Genomic DNA, 24,902 nt, shown 5'->3' with positions numbered 1-24,902 from the left:
ATGTTAAATGACTTGTCCAAGGTCAGAAAGCTATTAAGTGGCAAGTAGACTACATGACTCTGTGGTCAAAACCATTTACAAGTCAGAAGACAAGCATATGGCAGGTGAGGGGTGAAATAGCTAAATCCTCTTCTAGTCCAGGAAGCCTAGCAAGAAGGCCTACAACCAAATTATCAAGACATAGCAATATAATCATGTTATTCAGAGATATGGAATTAAATGCTAAAATAATGTTTAAAATGTTGAAATAAAGATAAACGAGTTCTGGGGATATAATGTACAACATGATGACTATAGTTAACAACACTGTATCCTATATTTGAAAGTTGTGAAGAGAATAAATCTTACAAGTTCTCATCACAAAGAAAAAAAAATTCTATGTGAGGTGACATATTAACTAAACTAAATATATTGTGTTAATCATTTCACAATATATACATATATCAAATCATTATGTTGTATACTTTAAACTTAATATAATGTTATATGTCAATTATTCCTCAATAAAACTGGAAAAAAAACGTTGAAAGAGATTACCTGTATGGGGTATGAATTTACAGAATATTTGACTCTAAGCCATGTGCATATCTTTTTAAAAATCAAAACCATATTTAAAAAATAATAATTAGTATAATCTCTAAATGTACAGTGCATTTATATTAAGGTTCACTTCCTATAGCCAGTATTTTAAATTGAAGGCCATTTTCTAGCTGCATGAAGATTCCATCTAAAGATTGCTATCTTACTCTGAGTTAAGGCATCTTGTCACTTGAAGCAGACATGAAACCACTTGATACAGCATTAAGGCAACGTATTTACACTTTCCTGCTCACAATGTGACTCACCAAGTTCCTCTCCACCCACAAGTGAGTATCCACCTAGTGGCCAAAACACACAGTGCCCCTCTTTCAGCTCTTCCCTGGGGGACGTCACCCTTCTGGTGAACTAGGCTTGACAGACGGGCATCAAGAGGACAATCACATCACTCCTTTCTCACACATCAACCTCACTGCCTTCCTAAGTTGTCCTCAGAGACCCACACCGTACAGTGGGGATGTCTACACATTCACCATTATTTGTTGATTGTTCCTCGTTTCTACACTCAGAAGGTAATGTTATTTACAACACAACAACAGTCAGGATCCAATCATCAAATCTTCCTGAATTTTAAATAAACAAATACTTTTCACTTCTAATTGTAAATGCTTGCCATCTGGAATGTATCAGAGTGGGTTCCAAACATTTTTCTTTTTACCCCTCTTGATCACTGACCTCTTGTAAAAGGAAATCTAGAGCGATCTTCAGTATTGAAAACAGAGAAAAGAGTGCTCTGAGACAAGAGCAGGGAGCTGGTGCCGCCCCACCTGCGCCCAATTCTACATGTATCTTTCTGTCTATCTCCTCCATTCAAACCTTCCCTTCCTTCAAGAGTACAGGAGACAACAATAATTTTAAATACCATCTTCTCTGTGAAATTCCTCCTGTCCCCAGTGGGAAATGACACTTCTAAACTCTTTAGCAGTTACTGCCTCTACAATTCAGTTAATAATCTATTCCAGGGCCGGCCCCGTGGCTTAGCGGTTGAGTGTGCGCACTCCACTGCTGGCGGCCCAGGTTCGGATCCCGGGCATGCACCGACGCACCGCTTCTCCGGCCATGCTGAGGCCACGTCCCACATACAGCAACTAGAAGGATGTGCAGCTATGACATACAACTATCTACTGGGGCTTTGGGGGGAAAATCAATAAATAAAATAAAATCTTTAAAAAATAAAAAAAGAATCTGTTGGAAAACTATTAGAAACAATCAACAACTACAGCAAAGTTGCAGGGTACAAAATCAATCTACAAAAATCAGTTGCATTTCTATATGCTAATAATGAACTAACAGAAAGAGAGCTCAAAAAGATAATACCATTTACAATTGCATCAAAAAGAATAAAATACCTAGGAATAAATCTTACCAAGGAGGTGAAGGACCTATACAATGAGAACTACAAGACATTATTGAAAGAAATCCATGATGACATAAAGAAATGGAAAGATATCCCATGCACATGGATTGGAAGAATAAACATAGTTAAAATGTCTATATTACCTAAAGCAATCTACAGATTCAATGCAATCCCAATCAGAATCCCAATGACATTCTTCACAGAAATAGAAAAAAGAAGACTAAAATTTATATGGGGCAACAAAAGACCCCGAATAGCTAAAGAAATCCTAAAGAAAAAGAACAAAGCAGGAGGCATCACAATCCCTGACTTCAAAACATACTACAAAGCAATAGTAATCAAAACAGCATGGTACTGGTACAAAAACAGACACACAGATCAATGGAACAGAATTGAAAACCCAGAAATAAAACCACACATATACAGACAGCTAATTTTCGACAAAGGTGCTAAGAACATGCAATGGAGAAAGGAAAGTCTCTTCAATAAATGGTGTTGGGAAAACTGGACAGCCACATGCAAAAGAATGAAAGTGGACCATGTGCTATCGCCATTCACAAAAATTAACTCAAAATGGATCAAAGACCTGAAGGTGAGACCTGAAACTATAAAACTCATAGAAGAAAATATAGGCAACACATTATTTGACATTGGTTTTAAAGGAATCTTTTCGGATGACATGCCTACCCAGACTAGGGAAACTAAAGAAAAAATAAACAAGTGGGACTTTATCAGATTAAAGAGCTTTTATAAGACAAATGAAACCAGAATCAAGATGAACAGACAACCAACCAGCTGGGAGAGAATATTTGCAAAACATACATCTGACAAGGGGTTGATCTCCATAATATATAAAGAACTCACACAATTGAATAACAAAAAAACAAACAACCCGATCAAAAAATGGGCAGAGGAAATGAACAGACACTTCTCCAAGGAAGATATACAGATGGCCAATAGGCACATGAAAAGATGCTCAACATCACTAATTATCAGGGAAATGCAAATCAAAACAACACTAAGATACCACCTCACGCCTGTTAGAATGGCTATAATCACCAAGACAAAAAACAATAAATGTTGGAGAGGATGTGGAGAAACAGGAACCCTCATACACAGCTGGTGGGAATGCAAATTGGTGCAGCCTCTATGGAAAACGGTATGGAGATTCCTCAAAGAATTAAAAATAGAGATGCCCTATGATCCAGCCATCCCACTACTGGGAATCTATCCAACGCACCTGAAATCAACAATCCAAAGAGGCTTATGCACCCCTGTGTTCATTGCAGCATTATTCACCATAGCCAAGAAGTGGAAGCAACCTAAGTGTCCCTCGTCTGACGATTGGATTAAGAAAATGTGGTATATATATACAATGGAATACTACTCAGCCATAAAAAAAGACAAAATCGTCCCATTTGCAACAACATGGATGGGCCTGGAGCATATTATGTTAAGTGAAATAAGCCAGAAAGAGAAAGACAAACACTGTATGATCTCACTCATATGTGGAATATAAACCAACACATGGACAGAGAAAACTGGACTGTGGTTACCAGGGGCAGTGGGGGTGGGGAGTGGGGGGTGGCGGGTGGGCACAAGGGGTGAAGGGAGTCATATATATGGTGATGGACAAACAAAAATGTACAACCCAAAATTTCACAATGTTAGAAACCATTAAAACATCAATTAAAAAAAAAAATCTATTCCATTGTGTTCTCTACTGTTGACCTGATTCTGAGGTAAACTTTGAATAAACTAAAAGCAGCATAAATTTTTTTTTCCTTTGCTGAGGAAGACTGGCCCTCAGCTAACATCCATGCCCATCTTCCTCTACTTCATATGTGGGGCTCCTGCCACAGCATGGCTTGATGAGTGGTGCATAGGTCCGCGCCCGGGGATCTGAACCTGCGAGCCCTGGGCTGCCAAAGCAGAGCCCACGAACTTAACCACTATGCCACCAGGCTGGCCCCAGTATAAATTTTTTAAAGTAACCATATTTTATAACCCTTCTCCTCCATCCTCACTTCATGGTGCGCAGAGTAAAAAACTCAAGATAATGTAATATAAAGACCAACACAGGACACACCCTAAGTATTAATGGAAAATTATTTTCTTTTCATATCTATTCTAAAAAGTCATAAGCTATGGAGCAATTACCAAGATTTAAAAATAATCACCCCTGGCGCCGGCCTAGTGATTAAGTTTGATACACTCTGCTTCGGCAGCCTGGGTTTGGTTCCCCAGGCATGGACCTACACCACTCGTCAGCAGCCATGCTGTGGCGGCATCCCACATATAAAACAGAGAAAGACTGACACAGGTGTCAGCTCAGGGTGCCTCTTCCTCAGCAAAAAATAAAATAAAATAATCATCCTTGATTCTACTTCAGCAAAGAACACTTTCAAAAGATTATGAACATACTCCTGGAAAAGCAGAACACGCTTTAGATTTTTCAGACTACCTGGTATTCTGAAGAAGCTTACAATGCACTGGATCACCTCTGTCCCACATCAGTTTTTCTCCCAAGTGTATTTTTAACGTAGCCACCACCAACTAACATCTTGAAATTCCACACATTCATTGAAAAGTAGCTATGCAAATACCCCTGTGTTTTCCTCAAGGGATTTCAGAGTGCTTTATACGAACCAGAGTGGTTTAAGAAACTTACATCAAGCCCCAGCTTTTTAATAAGAGGACTAATGGGATTATTCTCATTAAATAAACTGGGGAACTGTCTCACAAAACAACACTGTATTTCAAGATATATGAGGATTCAAGTAAATGAAGGAATCAAATATTCATAACAAACACTTCTCACCTGTACCAGGACACCCACCTTCCTCTTACCTGCCGAGGCCATGAGGCAAGCAGGTCATGGTCTTCAAGACCACTGACAGTGTCAAGGACATTCCCATATCTCCTAATAACTCTCCAAGACTGAACAATTTCCTTCTCTCAACCACAGTCTCACTCAGTTTCTTCTCCCCTTCATTACCAGACTAGGAGCGCTCAAAACCCTGAGTGACTACTATCCATTCCCTAAAGAATCAACCTTTGACTCCTTAACTGGGCAATCTTTCCCTCCTTATCTCTGAAAACTATAGCAATGACCTAACTAAACTAGACCTCGAGTTCCCCAAACACCACACTTTCCTTTCCTTTATACAACCCGGTCTATCTGCTCCTGACACTCACCTTTACATCTGTGTCCTAAGAAGCTTTAACTATCCCTTCAGGTCTATTTCATATGCTACCTTCCCCATAAAGTGTCCACACCACTCCCCATCCCATCCCCAAGCCTAACAGGTCACACGTACTTGTTCGGTACTCGTTTGAGAGCATTCTGTCTCACTGCATTATTCTCCACCTATTTAATAGAGGCAAAGCACTGTCTATTGATTACCTATTATAACTAGTAGGTAAAACTTGAGTTTTCACCCCAAGAGAACACACTTTTTCTTTAGCACCAACAGATATCTACTAGTTTTAGGAGCTGATATGGGGTAGTGTGGTTCTCAGACCTGGCTACATGTTAGAAGCACCTGGAAAGCTTTTCTTTAAAAATGCTCATGCCGGGGGGCCGGCCTGGGTGGCGCAGCAGTTAAGTTTGCATGTTCCGCCTCAGCGGCCCAGGGTTTGCCGGTTCAGATCCTGGGCGCAGGCCTGCTCACCACTCATCAGGCCATGCTGAGGTGGCGTCCCATATAGAAGAGCTACAACTCTACAACTATGATACACAACTATGTACTGGGGCTTTGGGGAGAAAAAGGAAAAAAGAGGAAGACTGGCAACAGATATTAGCGAAGGGCCAATCTTCCTCAAAAAAAAAAATGGGCAAAGGACTTGAACAGACATTTCTCCAAAAACGATATACAAGTGACCAACATGCATATGAAAAGGTACTCAGCATCACTAATCATCAGAGAAATACAAACAAAACCACAATGAGATATCATATCCCACCCAACAGGATGGCTACCATCAAAAAAAAAAAACAAAAATAATAAGTATTGGTGGAGATTTGGAGAAGTTAGAACCCTTGTCCACTGTTGGTGGAATTGTAAACCACAGTGAGATGGTGCAACCGCTAGTGAAGACAGTATAAGTCCTCAAAAAATTAGAACTAGAACTACTTAATGATCCAGCAATCCCACTTCTGGATACATATCCAAAAGAATTGAAAGCAGGGTCAAAGAGATATTTGCAAAGCAATGTTCACAGCAGAGCCATTCACAACAACCAAGAGGTGGAAGCAACCCACATGTCCATCAAAGAATGAACAGATAAACAAAATGTGGTATACACATACAATGGAATACTCCAAAACCTTGAAAAGGAAGAAAATCTTGTCACATGCCACAACATGGATGAACCTTGAGGACATTATGTTAAGCGAAACAAGCCAATCACAAAATGACAAATACTGTCTGGTTCTACTTGTTTGCGGTATCCAAAACAGTCAAATTCATAGATACAGAAAGTAGAATGGAGCATCAGGAGGGAGCAAAGGAGAGTTGTTGTTTAATGGATAGTTTCAATACTGCAAGATGAAAAAGTTCTGGAGATCTGCTCCACGCCAATGTAAATATACTTAACACTACTGAACTGTACAATTAAAAATGGTTAAGACAGTAAAGTTTATATTGTGTTTTTTACCACAATAAGAAAAAAGATACTTTTTTTAAAAGTTACAAAACTGTATACATGTACATAATATAGAGCAATGATCCCACTTTTGCTTTGAAAAAATAAAAACAGCTAACATTTGAGTGTGTACTACATGCCAAGCACTGATTTAGGCACTTACTATGTATTAATACTGCTAATTCTCACAACAACTCTAAGAGGTAGGTACTATTATTACTATCCCATTTTATAGATGAGAAAACTGAGGCACAGATTAATTAACATGTCCAAAAAACACAAACCTAGTTAATGGCAAAGCCATGTTTTAAATGCACACCCTCTTGATACAGTATCCATGCTCTTAAACTGGATGTATTACATATATAGAAGTCTGGAAAGATAATAAACCAAACCATTAACATTCTCTTAGGATATGATCATGACGGAGTTTTCACTTTACAGTCATGCACCACATAACAACATTTCAGTCAATGATGGACCATGTATTCAACAGTGGTCTCATGAAACTAGTACCATGTAACCTAGATGTGTAGTAGGCTACACCATCTAGGTTTGTTTAAGTATACTCTATGATGTTCGCACTATGATGAAATTGCCCCACAATGCACTTCTCAGAATGTATCTCTGTTGTTAAGTGACACGTGACTCTATACACTTCTGTTTTAAATTTATGCAAAAATCACGTACAGCTTTTTGTAATGAAAAACAAAAGGAGATATTTACATTTTGAAAAAAATATACTCAATGGAACAACAAGGTCTCTATTCCTAACAATCATTTTATTTCCTTCTATTTCTACCAGGAGTCCTCAGCACAGTAAAGCTCATCTACTTGCTGTAACGCACAAGCCTCAGCTTGCTCCTACTTCCATAAACACATCCTTTCCCCAGAGAGTGTCCTCTTCTTCACTCCAATACACTCCGTTTTATTTACCTTTTTCTTTTTCTTTATTTTTTTTAATTTATTAAAATCCAGTTTTTTTTTTATTTTAATTTTATTTTTATTTTTTTTCCCCCAAAGCCCCAGTAGATAGTTGTATGTCATAGCTGCACATCCTTCTAGTTGCTGTATGTGGGACATGGCCTCAGCATGGCCGGAGAAGCGGTGCGTCGGTGTGCGCCCGGGATCCGAACCCGGGCCGCCAGCAGCGGAGCGCACGCACCCAACTGCTAAGCCACGGGGCCGGCCCGAAAAAATCCAGTTCTTAATTCTCCTCCTTCAGGTCTTCTAGGACCTGTCCTTACCTACATCATTTTTTACCTATTTAGTATGCTGCTTTGAAAAATTGCCCCTTGGCAGTTTTATGTGCCTCCTCCACAGAGCCATCAGCAAAGTTCCTTGAATATGTCATTACCCTTTCTCCTACAGGCAAGGACACTCCAGTAGTATGCAGCATACTTAGCACCTAGATCTAGATTTCTAAGACATTCCTACCAGAAACAAGGGCTCCTTGGAGACAGGACTGATTCCAGATCTGGGATACGGAAATTACAAAGTAAACCTGATTTGTCTTGTGCCAGAAAGCTAGGAAGCAATCAGAGACTAACGGAGAAGGGTCAAAAGGATACAGAAGCCACTCTGAAGATGGTATCACTGACCCAATTTGAGACAATATGAACATCGAAAAGAATAAGGACTGTTGGGGCCAGCCAGGTGGCACGGTGGTTAAGTTTGCGAGCGCTGCTTCGGTGGCCCAGGGTTCACGGGTTCAGATCCTGGGTGCAGACCTACACACCGCTCACCAAGCCATGCTGTGGCGGTGTCCCACGTACAAAATAGAGGAAGTCTGGCACAGATGTTAGCTCAGGTACAATCTTTCTCAACAGAACAACAACAAAAAAAAGAATAAGGACTATAACTGATTTTCATATTGAATGAAGGAAAAAAGTCCAAAGGTCCCTCAACTGAAAAATTAAGAAAACAAAAACAAACATTTTTGACCACTGGAAGTAAACAGTATATTATCATTTCATGTCTTTTCAGTAGGAATATTATACTACCATTTTTAGGTGGAACATAGATTATTGACCAGTTGATTAGGAAAAACTCTTCCTTATGGAAAAAAAAAATCAGCTATTAAATATAGAATGGGGGGTGGCGGGACGGTGGGAATCACCATTTGCAGCCCACATTGAAATAATTATCAGGTAAGTATCATCATGGATGCTAAAACCAGTTGGAGAAAGATTGCTGAAGAAATGCATATTCTCACAGTGCCAGAGTATCGTCATCCCACAGAGTACATGGTAAATGTAAAGTGAAAAATATATGTTTACAATGGTGATCTGGTAGCAACCTCCTTAACCAAGTGATCAAATTTAGTACCACTAGGAGTGGGATGACCAGGCATTCTGTACCTCCTGCTGTGACACAACAGGAAGTACACAGCATCACCTAGGGGTCTTCTTGTCAAGTTGATCTTAACAGAATCTAATTGGCCTTTGGACCTAATTTCTGGCTTACAGAAAATACAGAGGATGAAAGAACAACTTAAAGACTCTATGAGGAAATAATCAGATAATTGAGAATGTGACATTCTACAGGACAACTGATTAGTCTTTTCAAAAAGTCAGCATCATGAAAATAAAGATGAGAGGACGGTTCTAAATTAAAAGAGACTAAGAGACGTGACAAACAAATGCTAGTTGTGAGCTTTGATAGGATCTTGATTCAAAAACAAACAAACGAACAAACAAAAAAACAAACAGCTATAAAAGATGCTTGGGGGATAACTGAGAAATTTGAATAGAATTGACTATTAGATATTAGGGATTTCTTGTCAATTTTCTTAAAAGTAATCATGGCATTGCAGTTAAGAAAGAAGAATGTCCCTGTCATTAGAAGATGGATGCTGAATATTTTTAATGGGTGTAGTGTCATGTTGTTTGTGACTTATTCTCAAATGTTTCAACAAATATATACACAAATGCAATAAACACACAAGCACACATGAGGAGAGAGACCTAAGACTCAACAGAAAGGAAGAAAGTCTCCGAGAAATATCTGACTCTATTAGGAAATGTAACATAAGAATTATAGGTATTCCTGAGGAAGAAGAGAAGGAAAGAGGAACAGAGAGCCTATTCAAGGAAATAATAGCTCAGAACTTCCCAAATTTGGGGAAGGAGCAGGAAATACCAGTAAGTGAAGCCAACAGGGCACCTAAATACATCAACAGGCAAAGGCCCACTCCACGACATGCAGTGGTAGGGCTGGCCAAAGTCAATGACAAAGAAACAATGTTAAGGGCAGCTACAAAAACAAAACATAACGTACAAAGAACTCCCATCAGGCTCTCAGCAGATTTCTCAACAGAAACTTTACAGGCTAGGAGAGACTGGAATAATATATTCAGAATACGGAAAGACAAAAACTTCCAGCCACGAATACTCTACCCAGCAAAACTATCCTTCAAATATGATGGAGGAATAGTAATTTTCCAAGATAAACAAAAGCTAAGGGAGTTCATGGCCATGAGACCCCCGCTACAAGAAATACTCAAGAAGGCCCTCAGGCCTGAAAAAAAGAAGAGAAAGGGAATACAAAGCCTGGAGCAAGGAGAAAAACAGGTAGACAAACTCAGAAAAATAGTAGATCTTTACCAGAATAGGTTAGCAACCACTTAAATACCAAAATCAAAGATCAAAGAAAAGAATTCACCAAAAATAAATATAACCTCATCACTGTAAACACACACCCACAACACAAGATAGAATAAGGTGTAACAAGAACGACTTAGAAGGGGAAGAGGAAAGTGATTGAATTGACTTCGTATAAGGAAATAAGAGGCAATCAGATAATGGACTATCTCATACATGAGATTTTTTATACAAACCTCAAGGTAACCATTAAACAAATAATCAGAACAAAATCACATATGATAAACAAAGAAAAAACTAGAAGAGTCATAAGACAGAACAACCAAACTGAATTGGCAGTCTGAAACAAATGGGACAAGAAACACAGGAAATGCAAAAGAACCGGAAAATAAGTGACAAAACAGCAACATTAAGCCCTCATATATCAATAATCACCCTAAATGTAAATGGATTGAACTATTCAATCAAAAGATAGAGAGTGGCAGGATGGATTAAAAAGCAAGACCCAACAATATGCTGCCTCCAGGAAACACATCTCAGCTCTAAAGACAAGCACAGGCTCAGAGTGAAAGGATGGAAGATGATACTCCAAGCTAATGGCAAACAAAAGAAAGCAGGTGTTGCCATACTCGTATCAGACAAAGCAGACTACAAGATAAAACAGGTTAAGAGAGACAAAGAAGGGCAATATATAATGATAAAAGGGACACTCCACCAAGAAGACATATCAATTATAAATATATATGCAGCCAACATAGGAGCACCACAGTACATAAAGCAACTATTAACAAACTTAAAATGAGATATTAACAACAACACAATATTAGTAGGGGATCTTAATACCCTACTTCCATCAATGGATAGATCATCCAGACAAAAAGTCAATAAAGAAACAGTAGACTTAGGGCTGGCCCTGTGGCTTAGGGGTTAAGTGTGCACGTTCCACTACTGGCGGCCCGGGTTCGGATCCCGGGCACACACAGAGCCACCGCTTCTCCGACCATGCTGAGGCTGCGTCCCACATACACCAACTAGAAGGATGTGCAACTATGACATACAACTACCTACTGGGGCTTTGGGGGACAAAAAAAAAAAGGAGGAGGATTGGAAATAGATGTTAGCTCAGAGCCGGTCTTCCTCAGCAAAAAGAGGAGGATTAGCATGGATGTTAGCTCAAGGCTGATCTTCCTCACAAAAAAAAAAACTGTCGACTTAAATGAAAAACTGGACGAGATGGAACTAGCAGACATATACAGAGCACTCCACCCAAAAACAGCTGACTACACATTCTTCTCAAGCGCGCGTGGAACATTCTCAAGGATAAACCATATGTTGGGAAACAAAGCAAGCCTCAATAAATTTAAAAAGATTGAAATCACAACAAGCATCTTTTCAGACCATAATGCTATGAAACTGGAAATCAACCACGAAAAAAAAACTTGGAAAGTGACAAAAACGTGGAGATTAAACAACATGCTACTGAACAACCAATGGATCATTGAAGAAATTAAAGGAGAAATCAAAAAATATCTGGAAACAAACGAAAACGAAAATATGCCATACCAAACCATACGGGATGCAGCAAAAGCGGTCCTGAGAGGGAAACTCATAGTGATACAAGCGCACCTTAACAAACAAGAAAAAGCCCAAATAAGCAACCTTAAATTACACCTAACAGAACTAGAAAAAGAAGAACAAAGCCCAAAGTCAGCAGAAGGAGAGAAATAATAAAAATCAGAGCAGAAATAAATGAAATTGAGACCAAAAAAACAGTAGAAAGGATTAACAAAACAAACAGCTGGTTCTTTGAGAAGATAAACAAAATTGACAAACCCTTAGCCAGACTTACTAAGAAAAAAAGAGAAAAGGCTCAAGTAAATAAAATTAGAAATGAAAGAGGAGAAATTACAACGGATACCACGGAAATACAAAGGATTATAAAAGAATACTATGAGAAATTATATGCCAACAAATTGGACAATCTAGAAGAAATGGATAAATTCTTAGACTCATACAACCTCCCAAAACTGAACCAAGAAGAAATGGAGAATCTGAATAGACCAATCACAAGTAAAGAGATTGAAATAGTAATCAAAAACCTCCCCAAAAATAAAAGTCCAGGACCAGATGGCTTCTCCGATGAATTTTACCAAACATTCAAAGAAGATTTAACACCCATCTTTCTCAAACTATTCCAAAAAGCAGAGGAAGATGGAACTCTTCCTAATTCATTCTATGAGGCCAACATCACCCTGATACCAAAGCCAGACAAAGACAATACAAAGAAGGAAAATTACAGGCCAATATCGCTGATGAACACTGATGCAAAAATCCTCAACAAAATATTGGCAAACCGAATACAGCAATACATTAAAAAGATCATACACCATGATCAAGTGGGATTTATACCAGGAACGCAGAGATGGTTCAACATCTGCAAATCAATCAACATGATACACCACATCAACAAAACCAAGAATAAAAACCGCATGGTCATCTCAATAGATGGAGAGAAGGCATCTGACAAGATCCAACATCCATTTATGATAAAAACTCGCAACAAAATGGGTATAGAAGGAAAGTACCTCAACATAATAAAGGCTATTTATGGCAAACCCACAGCCAATATCATACTCAACAGGGAAAGACTGAAAGCCATTCCTCTGAGAACAGGAACGAGGCAGGGCTGCCCACTCTCACCACTCTTATTCAACATAGTACTGGAGGTTTTGGCCAGAGCAATTAGGCAAGAAAAAGGAATAAAAGGAATCCAAATAGGCAAGGAAGAAGTGAAACTTTCACTATTTGCAGATGACATGATTTTAAATATAGAAAACCCTAAAAAATCCATTGGAAAACTGTTAAATATGATCAACAACTACAGCAAAGTTGCAGGGTACAAAATCAATCTACAAACATCAGTTGCATTTCTGTATGCTAATAACTAACTAACAGAAAGAGAGCTCAAAAAGATACTATTTACAATTGCATCAAAAAGAATAAAATATCTAGGAATAAATCTTACCGAGGAGGTGAAAGACCTATACAATGAAAACTATAAGACATTATTGAAAGAAATTGATGATGACATAAAGAAATGGAAAGACATCCCATGCACATGGATTGGAATAATAAACATAGTTAAAATGTCTATATTACCTAAAGCAATCTACAGATTCAATGCAATCCCAATCAGAATCCCAATGACATTCTTCACGGAAATAGAACAAAGAATACTAAAATTCATATGGAGCAACAAAAGACCCCGAATAGCTAAAGAAATCCTGAGAAAAAAGAACAAAGCTGGAGACATCACAATCCCTGACTTCAAAACACACTACAAAGCAATAGTAATCAAAGCAGAGTGGTACTGGTACAAAAACAGACACACAGATCAATGGAACAGAATTGAAAGCCCAGAAATAAAACCACACATATACGGACAGCTAATTTTCGACAAAGGAGCTAAGAACATACAATGGAGAAAGGAAAGTCTCTTCAATAAACGGTGCTGGGAAAACTGGACAGCCACATGCAAAAGAATGAAAAGGGACCATCTGCTATCCCCATTCACAAAAATCAACTCAAAATGGATCAAAGACCTGAAGGTGAGACCTGAAACTATAAAACTCATAGAAGAAAATACAGGCAACACACTATTTGACATTGGTGATAAAGGAATCTTTTCAGATGACATGCCTACTCAGACTAGGGAAACCAAATAAAAAATAAGCAAGTGGGACTTCATCACATTAAAGAGCTTCTACAAGACAAATGAAACCAGGACCAAAATGACTAGACAACCCATCAGCTGGGAGAAAATATTTGCAAAACATATATCTGACAAGGGGTTGATCTCCATAATATATAAAGAACTCACACAACTGAACAACAAAAAAACAAACAACCCGATCAAAAAACGGGCAGAGGAAATGAAAAGGCACTTCTCCAAAGAAGATATACAGATGGCCAATAGGCACATGAACAGATGTTCAACATCACTAATCATCAGGGAAATGCAAATCAAAACAACACTAAGATATCACCTCACGCCCCTGAGAATGGCTATAATCACCAAGACAAAAAACAACAAATGTTGGAGAGGATGTGGAGAAACAGGGACCCTCACACACAGCTGGTGGGAATGCAAACTGGTGCAGCCTCTATAGAAAACGGCATGGAGATTCCTCAAAAAATTAAAAATAGAGATGCCCTATGATCCAGCTATCCCACTACTGGGAATCTATCCAATGAACCTGAAATCAACAATCCAAAGAAGCTTATAGCACCCCTATGTTCATTGCAGCATTATTCACTATAGCCAAGAAGTGGAAGCAACACAAGTGTCCTTCAACTGATGATTGGATCAAGAAGATGTGGTATATATATACAATGGAATACTACTCAGCCACAAAAAAAGACAAAATCGTCCCATTTGCAACAACATGGATGGACCTGGAGGGTATTATGTTAAGTGAGGTAAGCCAGAAAGAGAAAGACAAACACTGTATGATCTCACTCACACATGGAATATAAACCAACACATGGACAGAGAAACCTGTATTGTGGTTACCAGGGGCAATGGGGGTGGGGGGTGGGCACAAGGGGTAAAGGGAGACATATATATGGTGATGGACAAACAAAAATGTACAACCCAAAATTTCACATTATAAACTATTAAAACATCAAAAAAAAAACCGCTAGGGAAACAATACAGTTATAAAATAATTAAGAAAAAATATAACTTTCACTTAGCACCTCCTTGTCATTTACCTTTTTTTAAGTACTGCCTGCCTGTACAAGTAACCATAAGGGTCTTGAGGACAGTTAAATTTTTGTACGTTTACAGATATGAAAATAGCCCAATGAATGTTGTTATTCTTAAGTAACACAAAAGACCAGATTGGCAAAAATCAAAATGTCTGTTAATATCAAGTCCTAGCTAGGATACAGAACAACATAATTTTCTGATGATGGGAGTGTAAGTATAACCATGTTGGGGGAACAATTTGGCACCATCAAAACAAAGCTGAACATATACATAGCCTATAACCCAAGAATTTTTCTCCTAGGTGTGAATCTAAGAGAAACTCTTGCACATAGGCACCAGGAGTTAGGTACAAGAATGTTCAGAGCAGCCCTGTTTATAATAGCAAAAACCTGGAACAACCCAAATTTCCATTAACAAAGGAATGAATCAACTGTGATATATTAATTCACTGGAATACCATACAGCAATGAAAATGAATGAACTAGAGCTACATGCAACACGGATGAATCTCAGGAACATAATGTTAACAAAGGAAGCAAGTTACAGAAGAATACTTGCACTGATTTCATTTACAAAAACTTCAAAAGTAAACAATACATTATCTAAGGAATCAAACATAGGGAAAAACAAATGAATAATGAACACAAAATTCAGGATAGGGAGTATCTCTTAGGTGAGGGACACATAGCAGCCTTCTGGTTTTTTTTTTTAATGAATATCTTCTGTTTTTTGGGGGGTTTTTTTATTTTTATTTATTTATTTATTTTTTGGTGAGGAATGTTGGCCATGAGCTAACATCCGTCCCCATCTTCCTCTATTTTATATGTGGGATGCCACCACAGCATGGCTTGATAAGCGCTGCACAGGTCTGTGCCTGGGACTCAAACCTGGGAACCCTCGGGTGCCAAAACGGAGTGCACGAACTTAACCACTACGCCACCAGGCCAGGCCCCAAGGAGCCTTCTGGTTTTATCTGTCTTTCTAGCAATGTACTTTTCAATAAATTAGGTGGTAAGCATACAGGTAATTTCTGTACCATTTCTTTAGATCCAATGGATGATCTACTAATTGTTTTTTATTCTACTCAACATCTAATAAAAACAATTCAGTAAAGAAAAATAATACGTATTTATATAGATCCTGACTTTAACATAAACTTCAACTCAAAAGCTTCACTAAATTATTCACATTAATAACTGCATTTATATTCTCCTCTATATTTGTTTAGTAGTGAAGAATGCAAAATTATCAGTATTCAAATACGCAAACCAATTAGCAAAATAATCAGGAATAAAATAAATCCCAATTCAGGGGGGAAAAAAAGCCATGCCATATCTAAACCCTAATAGCACTCACATCTAATATTTTACTGAATAAGTTATGCTCAAAGCCTGATGGATGAAACAGGGTAAGCCCCAGAATCTGATGCAGAGGGTTACCTTTTACACCTTCTATCAAGGCAGAACCATGAAATACAGGTTCACAAGACAGAGAAGTCTCTGTTGCCTCCCACTTTATGATGACAAGGAAACTGCTGAAGTCATAACTTCACTTACTATTTATACTCTAACCACTCTTTCGAGGCCTGAGCCTATGACCCAGATAAATACCACACTAACAGACCCCAGCTGACAGGGTTTTCAGGAATGCGTTCCAAGAGACACGGCACAGTCTGGTATGGCAGGAAGAAGTCCCTACTAGACCTAGCAATAAAACAGGTAAGTTACTAGAGACAAAAACAGGAAGGAACTTTTTTTTTTGGTAAGAACGTGTTAACATGAGACCTACTCTCTTAACAAATTCTAAGCAGCAATACAATTTTCATTGTTGTAGGTACAATGTTGAATAGCAGATCTCTAGAGCTTATTCGTCTTGCCTGACTGAAACTTCACGCCTGTTGATTAGTTAACTCCCCATTTTCCCCTCCTCCCAGCCCCAGGAAAACGCCATTCCAGGAAAACGCCATTCCACCCTAATTCTATGAAGCTGACTATTTTAGATACTTTGTATAAATGGAATCATGCAATATTTGTCTTTCTGGCTTATTTCACTTAGCATCATGTCCTCAAACTTCATCCATGTTATGGCATATGACAGGATTTCCTTCTTTTTAAGGCTGAATAATATTCCACTGTATGAATATACCACATTTTGTTTATTCATTCATCTGTCCATGGACATTTAGGTTGTTTCCACAACTTAGCTACTGTGAACAGTGGTGCAAGAAGAGAACTTATGTGCAATGTGTAATTCAGGGGAAGTTTCACAGGGTCCTTTCTCCTGGGTTCAAACACACATGTTGAGAAAGCAGGCCTGGCTTACAGAGTGTGTTGAACTGTTCTTTATCCAAAGCAAGATACAGACTCATACTAATCAAAGAAATCAAAATAAAAAGACTTACAACTTTTCAGCTGGGTGCACTACTTGCCCAAGCATAAATAAGAGAATGCTTTGTGTTAAAACTGTGAGGTCAGGAGAGATTCAGGACCAAGCAGAAGGGGTTATAATTACATTATACTCCATTACATTAAAACTTTAATATGGAGAGAATCCCAGTGGTTGCTCTATGGAGTATTCCTGCCTATATTACATCTACTAAATGGGTCTGCTACTGACACCAAAGACAATTCCTCGTTAATACAGAAGGAGTTACCATGCTACTGCTTCTCCCTCCTAACATCTAGAGCCGGGTAAGTGTTTAGCTATGTGCGATGTGTCTGTCACCGCCATCAAATTTACTAAGACCAAACTAAAAATTCTGCAAGTATGCCAAACATGAAAAAGACACACACAGGCACAAAGAAATCGACTAAAACTTCTATCCACAAACCATATGAACAGTATAAGATCACACCTGTTTCCATTAGCACTTCAAGCTCTACAAAAGTAAGAGTTGAAGACTTGTTCAACTTTTGATTACCTACCAACCAAAGGATGCTTGCTTTTACAAGTTCTACTGGAATATAAGTGTAATTCATGCCAAACCCCAACATAAATATTTACAATATAAGCATGTCAATAAAAGGAGATCCCCAGTGACCACAGAAAGCCCTCAAACCACTAATGATTCACTGACTACACTGTGAGAACAACTAGCAGCTTGGGATGGTTGAATCCTGGGTTCATGTACCAGTCCTATCATTATTTTATGTCCCTGAGCAAATCAAAATGATTTACATTTTACAGGAGCATTTACTGAAGAATAGTTAACACCAACTAAAACACTGAAAAGAAACTAAATTCAACCTAAGTAAAGGATAATACATCTATAACACAGTATACTATTCAGCCATTACAAAAATAATGTAAATGTAGTCATGACAGACACTCCCAATTTATTGGTTAAAACATAAGGATGGACAAATTCCCTAAGATTATGCAGATTATGGTGCCATTTTTATAAAAACATATACAAGTATCTGCACATAAATGTATATAAGAATACATAAATGTTTGTAAGAACACGACAAAAATTTTACAGAAATTATCACTAGGTAACTTTTCACTTGTATTTTCTAATTTTTCTAGAATAAATATATTAGTGAAGTTATTTTTGTTTAAAACAAAATCACAACCTCTCTATACCTTCATCCTATCCTTTGTTTATAAGAAGCTACGACAGTTGTAGCCAATCACTAACTTACAGCAATATCTAGGGGTGGTCGGAGGTAATGAGAGGGACTGAAAGAACATTCCTATAAATAAAAAGTATAATATGGTAACATCTCCATTAATAATGAAGATGAGTTCCAAAAACACTCCACATTGTCAAGAACTCTGTTACCGAAGGGGAGTTTCAGAGGGCAGGGTTGCATTTCAAAGATGTTGCATGCTGGAAGGGCAATTCCTTCCTCACTTTCCAACTCCAACCTACGAGAAGCCTAGCCACTCCCTTTCTTCCTGGAGACCCAGTCAGTGAATTACCTTACCATGCCACTGCTTCCTTGAAAGAAGCAGTTGCAAGAATTTGCTCAAAATGTTCATAAACAAATGATACTTCTTAAACATTCGTAAACCTTCCTAATAACTGATTGTAATAGTACTACACACGAGGCTACATGCATAATAAAACCGCTTCCTGAAGACTGAGCCAGGCACTCTGCACGCTCTCTCTTATTCACCTTTCCCTCAACTCCACAAAGAGGGTGTGCCATTAGCCCTCTCTTACAAAATTAAGAGATGACTTACCCAAGGACAAGGTAGCAAAGATTTACACCCAGGGCTGCCTCCAAACCCAGTCTCCTTCCACTTACACTATTCTACCTTTAAGTTCAGGTCCCTCTCAGCTGATCCTTTAAGGACAAGCGAGTATCTGCCCTGGGTGTTCACTCAGGGCTTGACTGTGCCTTGCTTGTCAGGCCCATCGACTTCTTTTCTTTCATGTAACGCACTGAGTGCCCACGGTGTGCAAGGGCACTTGGAGAAAGACAAAAACGAGTAAAGCACAGCCTCCATCCTCAGAAAACTCTTACAAACTCCTAGGAAAGATAAGACATATATAAACTACCATTAAATTAGAATGAACACGTCTATAAAGCAATACAATCAAACTTCAGGAACTCGTGAAAAGCTCAATTTTCAAGTAAAACAGTTTTACTCACTTAAAGGAACAAAACTTTTCCTAAAATTAAGCATCTTAGATAAAAATATTCTTACCTTCCCAAGCATAAAACACAGTATAACAACTAAAAAAATTAACATTGATTCAACTTACTAATGTGCTAAGTGTTTTATATACACTTAATATCTTGTTTTCACCAAAACCCTGAGGTAGGTACTATTAATGGCCCCATTTTAAAAGCACATAACAGAAAACAGGTTGTTATTTGCCCAAAGTCACACAGCTAGTAAATGATGGAGTACTGATTCAAATCCAGCAGTCTACCTCTCTATTCTGCCTTTTGATACATTTATTCATTGATTCAAACATTTATTGACCACCTACTGCATACAGAGCATTATGTTGAGAAATGAGGATAGGGCAGTGAACAAGAAAGCTTATTCATGAAGCTCCCCTTCTGACTGAAAGACAGATGAATAAGAAAACAAATGAGCCAGCCCTGATGCCCTAGAGGTTAAAGTTCAGCGTGCATAACTTCTGCGGCCCAGGTTCACTGCCCGGTTGAAGAGCCACACCAACAGTCTATCAGTTGCCACGCTGTGGCGGCAGCTCATATAGAAGAACTAGAACGACTTACAATTAGGATATACAACTATGTACGGCAGCTTTGGGGAAGAAAAAAAAAGGAGGAAGATTGGCAACAGGTGTTAGCTCAGGGCGAATCTTTCCCTGCAAAAAAAGAAGGGAAAAAAATGAGTTAATTATAGATTGTATAAAATGTTATAAAGGAAATAAGCAAAGTAGTGTGAGAGAGCGACTGAGAAAGGCTTACTTCTGTTATGGCCTCTTGTAGTTTTGTTTTCAGTTTCTTCCCAAAGACAAGCTGGCCAGACAGCCAGGCTGGGGACCAGAGGAGCAAGGAGTAGAGAGAAAACAGACCACACTCCTGGTGAAGATGATCACAGAAGTGGCAAAGAGAAGCCCTAGTTTCACCACAGATGTGGAAACGGGCTTAGGTCAAGTTTGTGATTTGGTCCAAGTCTCAAGCTGGGACTGAAAGAATAGCTGCGATTTCAGAAGACAGGTGACATTTTGGGTGAAGGAAAGAGTATCAATATAGCCTCTAGTTAGTGCAAGAGAATAAAGCTGGACTCAGAAGTGGTCCTATGGGGCTAGAATCCTGCAAGCAACGGTAACTCTACATGTCATGGGGGGGGGATAAGCATAAGCAGACGGTGCTACGCTAGGGGAAAAATAACTTTAGAGATTTTATTTATTTTTTTCCCTCCAAAGCCCCAGTAGATTGTTATACGTCATAGTTGCACATCCTTCTAGTTGCTGTATGTGGGACACAGCCTCAGCATGGCCGGAGAAGCGGTGCGTCGGTGCGCGCCCAGGATCCGAACCCGGGCCGCCAGCAGCGGAGCGCGCGCACCTAACCGCTAAGCCATGGGGCCGGCCTGAAAAATAACTTTAGACAAAAAGTTTTGTTTGGTTGGTTTTTTGTGGGTGTTTGCAAGGTGGGGAACTATAGCAGCAAAATTAATTAAGAGATCACTACAACTGACTTAGTGAGAAATTTAAAAAACGGATCATAGGAGGTGGTAATAAGAATGAGGAGAGACAGCTGTGAGAGCCACTTGGGATATGTTTGACTACAGGTACAGCAATGGTACCAGAAATATATCCGCAGAATTCAACATGAAATACCCCCAATCCTACCATACTGAATAAACCCTACAAATTTTCACAAATGTGTCGGAATTTTCCCACAAACTCCAATGAGTCAACGTTCTTTCTACTGAATAATACCATGCCTAAGAGAATATCACTTATGCTTGATGAATATGGTTTCACAGGATCTCTTCAAAACCTCAACAGGTAAGTGGCTGTACATATTAACTCATTTAGCATTACAAAATGCCCCCTGACTTTAAACATAGCGTAAAACCACATTATGCTACTCAGATGGGTCACAACTTCCAAAAGCAAACTGATGTTTTTTTGTTTGAAGTCCAGGTCCCACGGAGTCCTCAACAAATTAGAATTTGAAAATTATTTCAAAAAAAACAAAAGGACTCATACAGGTCTAGCATGTTGAGTAGTCCCAATGCTATTTTTAGAACAAGCAACACCACTTCACGTCCAACTTTTTCCAAATACTAACAAGGTCAAGGATCGAATCCTATCTAAAAACAAGACCTATACCACATAGCAAGGATCTCTTACAATGGCTTATCTACAAGTGTTGTGACCTTAAGCGTTTTATTTATATGTTTATTTTACATGCACCTTTACGTTTATATATTTTATATTTAAAATATTTATATTATTTGTATTTATTGTTCTTATACATGTTTCCATTCTATTCATTTATATTTTTATACACGGCAGTGTTAACTGTACTGGCAACATTATTTAAAAAAAAAAAAATGCCTTAGGTTTTACCAACATTTCACATTCATTGGATAATTCGGGCCTCAGAACCACCTTGTGAAATACGTACGGAAAAGTATCATCTTCCCCTCCGTACAGTGGTGGGATTGGAGCTCAGAAAGGTTAGGTGACTTGACTAGTTCAAGTTCGCACAGTAATCGGCAAGTGCAGGGCCCTAACCAGGCCTTCGGACTCTTTGTTGATGCTCTTCTCCCCGCGACACTACTAATACCTGAATATTCACGTGTCTCTCTTCAACAAAGCGGACTGTAGCTGAGAGCCAGACCACCGCCGCCTGCCAACAATCGGCGCGGAGCAGAGCAGCCGCAACACCAGTGCTCCTCAAAGCCAACACTAGCACACGCTCAGTCAGGACCCCGTTCAAGGCCGGGTTTGCTCCAGCGCACAAAACTACGGCCTTGAAGCATAACCCTTAATGGGACTGTCCTTTTCACTCAGTGGGAAATTCAGTAAAAGAGAGATGACATACTGTTCACTTATGGTTTTCTAAATTAATAATTTTGGATGCCAAAAGAAAAGAACGCATTACACAGACCCTCTTCCATCCTCACCCTCAAAGTTGCTTAAGTGTCAAGCGCGGAAGGACAGACGTGGGGCTGGAGTCACCCGTCCTCCTCTCTGTGACTCCCACTGCCCCCAGGCAACCCACTCTTCAAAGCCCGGAGGGTCTCTGCCGACCCCCAATCCCGCCGGGACGAGTGACTACCCAGCCCCGCAGCTCCCCGCGACCGAGACCAGAGCTGCCGGGAGCTGCGGTTGTGGCGACTCGCACGGCTGGCGCTGCTCCCTTCCCCCAGCGTCCCCACCTGTCCCGGTAGCCCGCACACCTGGCGGCCCCTGGCCGGGATGCGCGGCGGGAACCGGCCCCCAAACGCGGCGCCCTTAGCGCTGCCGGGCGATTCGGGGCAAGTCCGCTTCCGCCCCCGGCCCACATGGCCGCGGCCGGCCGCGCCCCCGCCCCGCGTGCGCCCCGCGCCGCCCCGTTCCGAGGGGCCCAGGATCCCCGGAGGCGGGAGGGGGCGGCAGGCTGCGGACGCGGGAGGAGGAAGCGCGGCCCGCGCGCCCGCCCGCCCGGGGAAGAGGAGGAGCGTCGCGACCCGCCGCGAGGGCAGGCGGAGAAGGGAGGGGGTCCGCCGGCGGCGGCGCGGGGAGCGGGCGTCTACCTGCGAGCAGAAGTACGAGCCCTGGATGCCCAGCTTGATGCAGGTGGGACACTGGAGCTTGGCCTCGCTGCTGCAGCCGTCCGTCTCACACACTCGCGTCTCCACGGCCGCCATGCTGCCTGGCTGCTGGAGGAGCGCCGCACCGAGGAAGAGGTGGAGGAAGGAGGGCAGGGGAGGGAAGGGAGGCCGAGCCGGGGGAGGAGCTCGGCCCGCCCGGCCTGGACGCGAAAGGAGGCGGGGCGCCGGGACGGCCGGGACCACGCTGCGCGCCCCCGCCCCGCGCGCGCCGCTGGCGCCCCGCCCCGCGGCCCTCGCCCCGCCTCCCGGCCGCCGGCGCGCACGTGGGGCAGCGGGCGAGCAGCTCCGCCGAGACCTCCGCCTCCGGGCGCCGTCCCGTCTCTGCTCCCGCGGGCGCGACCTCCGGCGCCGGGCAGAGAAAGCCAGGTGCGGCCGTCGCGGAGAAGCCCTGCCCAGTCGTCCCTTGCTGACTGGACCCCAGGGTCCTGAATGTGCCCCACACACCCAGGCGGTTGGAAAGGGTTTTCCACTCCTCTGCGTTGGTCTACCCTTGGGAAAGGGAGCTAATTCCCTTTTTTAAGTTCTGTTGCTCACTGATAGCGTCTGCTCTGAGGCCTCGGGACCCCCCCCACTCACACACCCCCGCTCATTCACAAAAAAAGGGAGCCAACCAGAGAGCTGTCATTGAGGAGGTGGGCTGGGATTTGCATCGGCCCTCCCTCGTGCCCAAATTTTTTTCCACACTGCCCCCCTGCATTCACAATCTACAGTGCTAGTAATGGTAAAACAACAGCTACTAGATATTCAATACAAACAATAATTTTTTGTATTATTCTCAGTTGATTGTTTAAGAAGTAGATGGGGGAGAATTGTATTAATCATGAAATGTCAGAGTTGAAAGGAGCTTTAGAGGTCATCTGATGCAAACCTGGTGCCTAAATCTGTGCAACTACATCCCAGATCTGCCATTTTGTAACTTGTGCTTAAATACCTACTGTCACTAGGGAGAAGAGAGGAACTCCTATTTATTGATCATCAACTAAGTGCTGTCAACTTTTTGTGTTAAAAAATATATAATCCATATATTTTTTAAAAACTTTCCATATTTAATAGATGAGAAAACCTCATATTTTATTTTAAATAACTTTGTTTTGCTATGTATAAGCAATACAAATAATGTCATAAAATCAAGTAATAAATTTAAGTGTTATATACACATAAGCAAAAAGAAATCAACCACCAAATATATGTATATGTGTATGTATATATGTAATGTGTATATATACGTATATATAAAATATTTTTTAACAAAAACTGGACTATATCATGCAGAGTATTTAGTTACCTGCTTTCCTCAGTTATTATGTTGTAAACTTCCTTTACTATCATTAAATATACTTTTACCACATAATTTTAATGTCTGCATAATGTTCTATTGTATGCATAATTTACTGAACCAAATTCACTAATAATAGACATTTAGGTTATTTTTCATTGTTATATATTATAAACAAGGCTTCTGTGAATACTCTTTTAGCTAGAACTTTGCATATATCCTTATTTACTTAGGGTATATTCTTAAAAGTGGAATTGCTGGGGTCCCCGTGGCGCAGCGGTGAAGTGCACGTGCTCCGCTGCGGTGGCCCAGGGTTAGCAGGTTCCCATCCCAGGCATGCACCGACGCACCACTTGGCAAGCCATGCTGTGGCGGCGTCCCATATAAAGTGGA

The 24,902-nt window shown here is 40.4% G+C and overlaps 1 protein-coding gene across 2 annotated transcripts in view; it reads right to left on the bottom strand.

Annotated features, from left to right (window-relative positions):
• The window catches only part of METAP1 (methionyl aminopeptidase 1), a 94,408-nt gene extending 71,091 nt beyond the window's left edge, over positions 1-23,317 (bottom strand). For both annotated transcript variants that reach the window (XM_087434628.1, XM_087434627.1), the window contains exon 1: positions 23,156-23,317. In XM_087434628.1, coding sequence (XP_087290754.1) covers positions 23,156-23,269 — 114 coding nt within the window. In that variant the 5' untranslated portion in view covers positions 23,270-23,317. The remainder of the gene's footprint in view (positions 1-23,155) is intronic.
• Between the last annotated feature and the right edge of the window lie 1,585 nt (positions 23,318-24,902).

The sequence above is a fragment of the Ceratotherium simum genome, chromosome 8 (assembly GCF_057802395.1).
Source record: "Ceratotherium simum simum isolate JZ-2026a chromosome 8, ASM5780239v1, whole genome shotgun sequence".
Lineage (NCBI taxonomy): Eukaryota > Metazoa > Chordata > Mammalia > Perissodactyla > Rhinocerotidae > Ceratotherium > Ceratotherium simum.
Note: the sequence above shows the minus strand (reverse complement) of the source record. Positions and strands in the feature narration are given on the sequence as shown.